Source organism: Nicotiana tabacum, chromosome 13 (assembly GCF_000715075.1).
Source record: "Nicotiana tabacum cultivar K326 chromosome 13, ASM71507v2, whole genome shotgun sequence".
NCBI lineage: Eukaryota > Viridiplantae > Streptophyta > Magnoliopsida > Solanales > Solanaceae > Nicotiana > Nicotiana tabacum.
The window spans coordinates 7,434,423-7,443,444 of record NC_134092.1 but is presented as its reverse complement, the minus strand read 5'-3'; the positions used below and the strand labels follow the sequence as shown (position 1 = coordinate 7,443,444).

At 35.7% G+C, this 9,022-nt stretch overlaps 2 protein-coding genes across 2 annotated transcripts; one reads left to right on the top strand and one right to left on the bottom strand.

The window, feature by feature from the left end:
- The first annotated feature begins 745 nt into the window (after window positions 1-745).
- LOC107803152 (stress-response A/B barrel domain-containing protein HS1) lies at window positions 746-2,909 on the top strand. The gene is made up of 2 exons (XM_016626790.2): window positions 746-1,021; window positions 2,422-2,909. Exons 1-2 carry the CDS (start codon window positions 876-878, stop codon window positions 2,609-2,611), a joined length of 336 nt encoding a protein of 111 aa, XP_016482276.1. The 5' UTR covers window positions 746-875; the 3' UTR covers window positions 2,612-2,909.
- A 930-nt stretch (window positions 2,910-3,839) lies between these two features.
- LOC107803150 (dihydrolipoyl dehydrogenase, mitochondrial-like) lies at window positions 3,840-8,103 on the bottom strand. The gene is made up of 2 exons (XM_016626788.2): window positions 7,672-8,103; window positions 3,840-5,315 (listed from the first exon to the last, which is right to left on the bottom strand). Exons 1-2 carry the CDS (start codon window positions 7,933-7,935, stop codon window positions 4,065-4,067), a joined length of 1,515 nt encoding a protein of 504 aa, XP_016482274.1. The 5' UTR covers window positions 7,936-8,103; the 3' UTR covers window positions 3,840-4,064.
- Between the last annotated feature and the right edge of the window lie 919 nt (window positions 8,104-9,022).

Below are 9,022 nucleotides of genomic sequence, written 5' to 3'. Positions count from 1 at the left end.
GGGATCTTGTAGTTTATCTAATTCTGCATTTATCTATGGGTTATAATTTCTCTATTGAAGATATTTTCTTACTTTTTCTTATTCTTATTGGTGTAATTCCCTTATTAAAGATGTTATTTTACTTGTGCAAATTTATTTTTAGTTTACAAAAAAAAGATATAGTTTCCTGGCAAAAATATTGATTTTACTTGTGCTGTTTATAATAAAGATGTGATTCCTTCTTTAAAATGATAATTATGTTTGCTTCTTGATGTCTGAGATGTATTTTTATATAACAACAACAACAACATACCTATTGAAATTTCACATACAGGGTCTGGAAAATATTTTTATATTTGTAAATAAAAAATACCTATTAAATTGCCAGATTAAAAAAAAATATTCCGAACAAACTGTATATTAGTCATTACAAGATATACATTAAAGGAAATTGTGGTACCCCACCTTCTAATATTAGATCCGCCTCTGACACTAGACACAAGAATACCAAAAATAGTATAGTAAAAGTTACAGTTCAAAAGGCTGTACCAAGCTAGAAATAAATCAAATAATAGAAATTCTAAAAATGTATACCTTTAAATGTGAGTTTCAGCTAATCTTCTTTATGTTTTCACATTTTCGTCAAATCTAACAAAGAGAGTTCAGTAAATATTTGATGGAGACCAAAAGTATTATTTTTTGACAAAATCAAAACTATTTAGTATATACTCCTACTTAATACTAGACTACTTTGATACTACCCTCAAACATAAGACACTATTTTTGTCATTTTCTCTACTTAATACAATCAACCAAAAGACGCTGACTCCAAAATTGCTCCTCTCCTATCGCCTATTGCTAAAACGGTCAAAGTGAGGAGCAGGCACTAATTTGGGATGGATGCTGCTAAAGGAGGAGGAGTGGTGAAGCACATATTGCTAGCCAAGTTCAAAGATGGAATTCCAGCTGACCAAATCGACCAACTGATTAAGCAATATGCTAATCTTGTCAATCTCATTGAACCCATGAAAGCTTTTCATTGGTATTTATTCTCTCCTCCATAAAATTTTCAACATTTCTGCTCAACCCCTTTTTGCCTTATCTGTGGTTGATTTCTCTCTTTCTAGTTTACTAAACAACATTGGAGCAACCCCTCTTTATGTATGTGTGTGTGTGTGTGTCTGTGTGTGTGTGTTTTAGGTTCAATGTTGACATTCTTGGTTCTTATCTTTAGAAAAATAGAAACTTTGGCATTCTTGGTTTTCATTAGGGTATTGATTTTGGTAAGTTGAAGGTCAATTTGAAAAAGAAATTTTTTTAAGATCTGTAGTACTTAGCTGATTGGGATGTAGATCCAGGAAAAAAAAACTTACAATTTATAGATCAAGTGTTGGAGAGCACATTTATGTCAGTTATTAGGTTATGACTTGTTAGATGGAACATTAACCGGCGACGTCAAGCTAGTAAACCGCTACTTCTAAAATATTTGTTAAGGTCACCTACCATTCAAGAGGCAATGTGTTATGGTCCATTGTAAGGTATAGGACTTGAGTCCCACATCGGTATTGCAATGTGCTGATATGGGGTTTATATGGCCTTGGACTCTCCCACCTCAATTGCTAGCTTTTGGGGTGTGGTTCTCCCTGTGGGTTGTATCATAGTGGTCTCCATGTCGACAAATTTGAATAGAAGAAAATGACCCCACAAAGATCGCCATTATTTACACATCTAGATATCACAACATTTTGTCAGGAGATAATAAGGTTTTGTGACTTTGTGCTGAGAAGCAAAACTGACCTTCATAATATGTAACTCGCCCACCCCTGTTCTGTCCGTCCCTTCCTCCAGAGTTTACGAAAATTGTGGTCTTTCCCACTTCGCCCTGCCTTACTCAAAGGCTCCCCCTCCTGCCTAATTGCCATTCCTAGCCAAAAATGTTCAGCTTCTACTTGTCTTGATGAGCTTTGCTCACTTCCCACGGAAGTTATGACACTAAAGTTCCACTTATGAACTCCCATGGTTTTGGTCTAATGGTAAGAGCACAACTCATGATATCTGGGCTAGGCGCACATCACGGGTTCGAACCGTGCCGCAGATAAAAACCTAGTATTGAGGATCCATTATTAGTTGCGCCTCATCCAAAAATTGCACATATAAACTCTGAACTTTAAGAGATTATCCTGCTGAATTAAACTCAATTTTGATTGATATTTGCTTAGTGGAAAAGAATGCGGAGGTAATATTTTGGCTTGCTTCTGGTGACAAAGCTCTAAGGCTTTATATCTAGGAACTTGGGCAAAAAGGATATTATGAGGTATTAGAATGCTAGCCTTGAGACACTTTGGTAATGACTCCTGCTTGTTCTCATGATCAAAATGGAGTGGCATTTTATTTATTGAAGTTCATACAAGTATTGAAATGTAATTTGTGTCACTATTGCAGGGGTGAGAATGTGAGCATAGAGAACTTCCACCAAGGTTTCACTCATGTTTTTGAGTCAACGTTCGACAGTACAGAAGGTATTGCAGAGTATATAGATCATCCGACTCATGTTGAATATGCAAATATATTGCTTCCTCAGCTGGAGAAAGTCCTTGTCATCGACTACAAACCAGAGAAAGTCGGTCCCTGAAGTGGTTTCACAAATGGATGCACTTGGTGATAACTGATAGGGATCAGTTTTACTCTGATATTTACTTTGCTGTACTGAAATCCAGTAAGAATGACAAACTTTTCTGAAGGTCTGTGTCTTGCTTGTTTGAAACTATTATCTCACTTGACAGCCGCCAACACGAGTGACTTATGGTCAGTTTGAACTGTTTAAACTTATATTGTTATAACAATCTCGAGGGAGAACACTCCTCTTTCTTCTCTAAACGGGGGAATGAATGATGAACAGCATAAGCGCATTAATAAACTCGGATTTGTTATGTAGTTGGTTTAAGATAAGGGGTCTCTTATCCTCGATAGATTCTAAGTGTTTTCATTACCTCCTTTTACATAGAAGGGAGAACACATTCATTGTTCATGGGCAACATGAGTGCCATGGATCATTGCTCTAGATAGCTTCCGCAGGTTTCCTTTTCTCTTTTTTTTTTTCTTTTTTAGCTTGCGATTCACTGAAGATTATTTATTTTGAGTGAACAAATCTCAAAGGCAACCCAACAACAACCTAGTGTATTCCCATAAGTGGGATTTGGGGAGGATAGGATGTAAGCAGCCTTACCCCTACAATACGAGAGAGAGCAGTAAATGGCACTTTGAATGGTGATGGACAAACCATGCTAAATGACTTGCGGTTGTCCAAATGATCCCTTTTTCAATTAAGTAGAAAGATAAACTGGTTTAACCATTAAATTTCTGTTTGACACAATATACTCTTTTTTTGTACTAACCATTTGTTATAAGAAGTTTACTAGTTCGACTAATTTGGACACAGTATACTCATTATTGCAAGAATCCATGTCAACAATGAAGGGCAAAAGGAACAAGGGATGGTATACAATTGGCTAACAAAGCAACAATCACCTCTCAATAGTTTGATACCAGTGAGACTCCTTTTATGCAGAGTTAAAACAAGGAGATTCAACTAGAAAGTTACTGTCCATCTTTGAAATGGCACCTCATCCATGCAAAGTTCTTTGAAAGTACATGTAAGGAGAATAATTATACAAATTAATGAGTAATCCCCTGAATATTTGGTAATGAAAATGCTTCCCTTAACAAATAAAACATTACTGAGTCTGTTTTATCAAGTTAAATATCCTACTCTCAAGAGCATCATTAAATGGAAAGAAAGCCCCATAAATTTCAATAAAGCAAAATGGCTCAACGCTGATCAAAACTCAACGAAACTCAAATGAATGGAATGTAAACTCGACATATAGCTCCTGTCTTTTATTACAGATATGAATATGCAGAAGAGAAACATTAATTTGTAGGTTGTTTGTTTACCAAATTAAGAGAGAAGGGGGAGGAAATTTCTGTTCAAGATATACTTGAGTGATGAGATGGCGATTAGAAAATCAGCTCAAAGTATTCAAAGAACTCAGAGGAAAAACAAAAACAAGGATATGACACTATTTCTATATGTGAATGGGCTTGTCGTAAGTGGCCATGGCTGCTTCTTTCAGAGCCTCGCTCATTGTTGGATGTGCATGGCATGTACGAGCAATGTCCTCACTTGATGCTCCATAATGCAAAGCCAGGACAGCCTCGTGAATAAGCTCCCCTGCATTTGGTGACATAATATGGACACCCAAGATTTTGTCGGTCTCCTTCTCAGCAAGTACCTTTACGATTCCCTCAGCATCATCAATTGCCTTGGCCCTACTGTTTGCAAGGAAAGGAAATTTGCCTACGCGATAATCAACTCCAAGTGCCTTCACTTGTTCTTCAGTTTTCCCAACAGAAGCCACCTCTGGGTGAGTGTAAACAACACCAGGAACCAAATCGTAGTCCACATGACCCTCTTTTCCTGCAATGAATTCCACACAGGCAACACCATCCTCCTCTGCCTTGTGAGCCAGCATTGGCCCAGGGATGACATCACCAATCGCATGTACCCCCGGGACATTAGTGACAAAACGTTCATTGACCAGGATTCGACCAGCCTTGTCAGTTTCAACCCCTATCTTGTCCAATCCAAGCCCAGAAGTGAATGGAATCCTACCAGCAGAAACAAGAACAACATCAGCCTCAAGAGTAGTTTGATCACCACCAGCTGCAGGTTCAAGGGTCAACTTCACACCATTGCCAACAGTCTCAACTGACACCACCTTAGTTTTAAGCATGAACTTCATCTTTTGCTTCTCAAGAGAACGTTGGAATTGCTTGCGAACTTCACCATCCATGGCTGGAACAATATCAGGTCCAAATTCAACAACAGTCACCTCTGAGCCAAGACGGCCCCAGACAGATCCCATTTCAAGGCCTATGTAGCCAGCACCAATAACAACCAATTTTTTTGGAACTTCGGTCAAAGCTAAAGCTCCGGTGGATGATACAATTCTCTTCTCATCAATGGTTAGACCAGGTAAACTTTTGACGTCAGAACCAGTCGCAATTATAATATTCTTCCCCTTAACGACAGTATTACCACCTTCCACAGTGTCAACAGAAACTTCAGAAGGAGAAAGGAATTTGCCATAGCCCTTGACATAGTTCACTTTGTTCTTCTTGAATAGACCCTCAATACCTCGTGTTAGGTTAGCCACAGCTTTATCTTTTTGGCCCATCATGGCTGGAAGATCTACCTCAACAGAAGAGAACTTCACACCATGACTAGCAAATGAATGTTGAGCTTCATGGTACATGTGGGAGGAATGAAGAAGTGCCTACACATGAAAAGAAGAAAGACTAAACATGAAGAATTACCTCAAATGCTGACCACAAAGCTTCGAGCACACTCATTGACAAGATATGTAGGCATAACTCAAGCACTACTCTACCAAATTTATTTTCAGAGCACCGTTGTTAACTTACAATGCAGAAGAATGACCTTAAGTGCATGATGTCACAAAAACAGAATGACAACTAGCAACCTACTAGAGCATAACTCTATAATTTAGCATTATTAGGAGAAAAGTGGAGATCATAAGATAAATATGCACCCTATGGACAACTATGGTTAACCTATTGCACATTAGGTTATATATGATTTCCAATCAAAATGGTCTCCCAGGGAAGTTAAGTCTTTGGATTCACAATAGGAGCAATGTTATTAAAAGCCATCAGTTTGTCACTTAAAGTGATGAAGCGATTTGCGAAGCGAGGGGTTATCTCTTCATGGGCAAAGCTGAGAAATGTGCACTTCAAAGAAGCATGCACTTTAATTCTCACTTTTCGTTTCAAGCCCCATTGACCATGTCACTTTTTTGTGATTTTCTCTTTTAAGAACACTGAGCAGGAGAAGCCTCAAGCATGTCACATTCGAAGGGCATCAAAGAGACTGAGTTAGCCATATGGGAAAAGTTGTGCACATATACTTCAGTTTAAAGTATCACTTAAAATATGTCTTGCTAAGCAGCCAAAACCAAGGGAAGAATGCACAATCACTGGAAACAATATTTAACCTTCAAACCTTTGATGAAAAATAGGAGAAAGTTAAGTCTACTAAGTATTTGCAAGATAAAGCTTTCACTAAGATCAAAATCTACATCAACATAGTATACCTCATTTATGGCAGATCAACCAGAACTTTGATCTTTAATTAACATCACTAAAACTATTGAAAGGAGAACTGCCACATTTTAAACTTTAAATTTACGAAAAATGAATAAGTTTGAAGTACAAAGTACCTAGGTACCTATAATTCTCTCTGTTACAAGTCAACTCATCAATTTGTTTTATTAGACGTCAACTCATCAATTGAAAAATCAGAATATCCAGTAGCCTTCCAGTAATTTCCCACAACTGATGTCTGCTTCTACTCATATTCAAAGAACAATATCACGCTCATCAACTAAAATAATTTCACTGTTGATTATGCAAGGTACCTTTACTTCTATATGCAAGTCACAAATCAACTCATCAAGTGGAAATTAGTACTTCCAATATCCCCTTCTAATACTTTCATATCACTCAATTTACTTCTAGCTTTTATTTTATTTTATTTTATTTTATCTTATCTCACATTTAGATAAAATAACTTAATTTTAGTTTAAGTAGAAATTGCAAATCATATTTAGTACTAAAAATAACATATCATTCATTATGCAGCATATGTCTAATATCAACATCTTTAGAGACAATTACAGTTTCCTTTCTCTTTTATCAACCAAAAAATATATAATTAACATCTCACAGCTGGATAGTCAGAAATTACATACTACTACACTATTTGGCGGTCTTTCTTATTTTTCCTTTTTCCGTATGGGTGGGCTTTGACACTTGATTGAAAAGTTAAGTTTGCCTCTATTGCATTGCAGCTAAAGAAAAGGAAGAAAACCAATTCCATCACCTCCACCTTGTAGGAGGACCAATTACGATGCTTTCAAAAATAGAACTTCTAAAAGTGGTACTTCAAAAGATGGTATAACATTTCCTTGATTATGACATTTTTCATCAAATGAAACAACTTCCCTCTTTTCAACTATCTTAACTTCATACTTATTCTACCTTACACTTAGACATTACTATTATTCTTAAATACGCAAAATTTTGACAAAACACTTTCTAAATTGCTAATTTTATTATTAATCTTTAATATATGCGTTTTGTCAAAAAAAAATCATCAAATAAATATACTACTACTTTATATGTTTTATCAAAAAATATTTTTAGCTTACCAAACACAACAAGGAAAATATTTTCCCTGGAAAATATTTTCAATAGAAAATGGCTTATACCATACGAAGTTTTCAATCCGCTTCCAAAGCTCATATTATAGAAACATCTACTATCCATTTATTTAATCCCTAAAATATCAAACTGATATTTGACAACGCTCTGAAATGTAATTCACAAGTTAACAAAAAGAATACTGCAAAGAACGTATTTTAAGCTCGATATTCAATAGCACAATACTCTCAATCGACATAATCGTCTTCACGTTAATTAAATACATAACTAAAATCTGAATTGTCACATACTATCGCAAAAATCAACAGAATCGTAATACCAAGCAATAGCAAAATCAATAGATCTACAAAATTGTTAAGAAAATCAAAATAAATAGTAAAAATGTTTTACCTTAGAAGGAATACAACCAACATTGAGACAGGTACCACCAAGGGTACCACGTTTCTCAATACAAGTAGTTTTAAGCCCAAGCTGTGCAGCTTTAATCGCCGCCACATAGCCGCCAGGTCCACCGCCGATAACGACGACGTCGTTTTCATCAGATCCCGAAGAGTAATTTCTGCTGAGAGAAAATGAATATTTGGATGTGCTATAGAGATATCTGGAAGATAAAATTGTTGTGGTCTTTCTTCTTGCTAAGCTCCCTATCGCCATTTTCTCCGGCTTCAAATTTCTGATCTATAATGAAAATTTGCGGCTTAAGGTTTTTGTAGAATATATGTATAGTGGAGGACCAGTTTGTTAAATGAAAATGAAAATATTCGTCTGCGAAGGTGTGCGCTGTTTTAGTTTTATTTATTGCAGCTTGTGATATGGTGCGTTGCAACAAGGCATAAATTGTCAAAATATATAAAAGTAAACATACTAGAAAATTTAGAGTCAGTCAATGTATAATATATTTATATATAATTTATTTTTTTATCTAGTTACATAATATTTCTTTTGCAAAGGGGTATTATTTGACACCGTTTCTGTAAGGTGGCTCCGCCACTGACAACAAGTTTTGTAATAAGTACTTTTTTATTTTTAATCGGGTGGAGTTAGAATTAGAAGTTTATGGATTCAAAATTCTAGTCTTTTTATTTGTAAATATTAAATAAATTTCCTAAGACAAGTATAGCATTTGGACCAAAGTTATTGGGTTCAGCCGAACTCGTATATTGAAGGCTAGCTCTACCCGTGTTTATTATGAAGCACTTTATCTCCAATGAAGAATTTTTCTATATGAATTCGGATTTAGTTGGGCTCAATGTGAGTACCGGACACCAAATAGGGTGAAGTGCAGTAATAGTCACTTTTAAGCCGGCTATTTAAAATATATTCACAATTTACAATGTATATAAAGATTAGCCAATTTATCCAAATTTCATGACTAAGTATCTTGAATTTGGAAATTCAGGACTTAATGTCTTGAATTTTTGAGCTGCTAATTTGAAATTCAGAACTAAGTGTCCTGAATTTCTGAACTACAAATTTAAAATTCAGGACATAAGATTCGAACTTCATAACACAATTTACGAACTTTAGGACACGATATCCTGAAGTTTGAATTTTAAGATTTAAACTCTAGGACGTCGTGTCCTGAAGATTGAGCGAAATTGGGTAATCTTTAAATACACTGTAAAATGTGAATATCTTTAAATAGCCATACTTAAAAGTGGCTACCATTTGTTATTTCTTCCACCAAATGACAAAATCAATTCTACCGTACAGAGTCCAACAAATTAGCCTCTATGGTTGG

Excerpts from the sequence above, each read along its gene's own strand:
- LOC107803152 (XM_016626790.2), top strand. The coding sequence starts at position 876 with ATGGATGCTGCTAAAGGAGGAGGAGTGGTGAAGCACATATTGCTAGCC. Across the intron at positions 1,022-2,421 it reads CCCATGAAAGCTTTTCATTG|GGGTGAGAATGTGAGCATAG; the intron begins GTATTTATTCTC and ends TCACTATTGCAG.
- LOC107803150 (XM_016626788.2), bottom strand. The coding sequence starts at position 7,935 with ATGGCGATAGGGAGCTTAGCAAGAAGAAAGACCACAACAATTTTATCT. Across the intron at positions 5,316-7,671 it reads TTGGTTGTATTCCTTCTAAG|GCACTTCTTCATTCCTCCCA; the intron begins GTAAAACATTTT and ends TTTCATGTGTAG.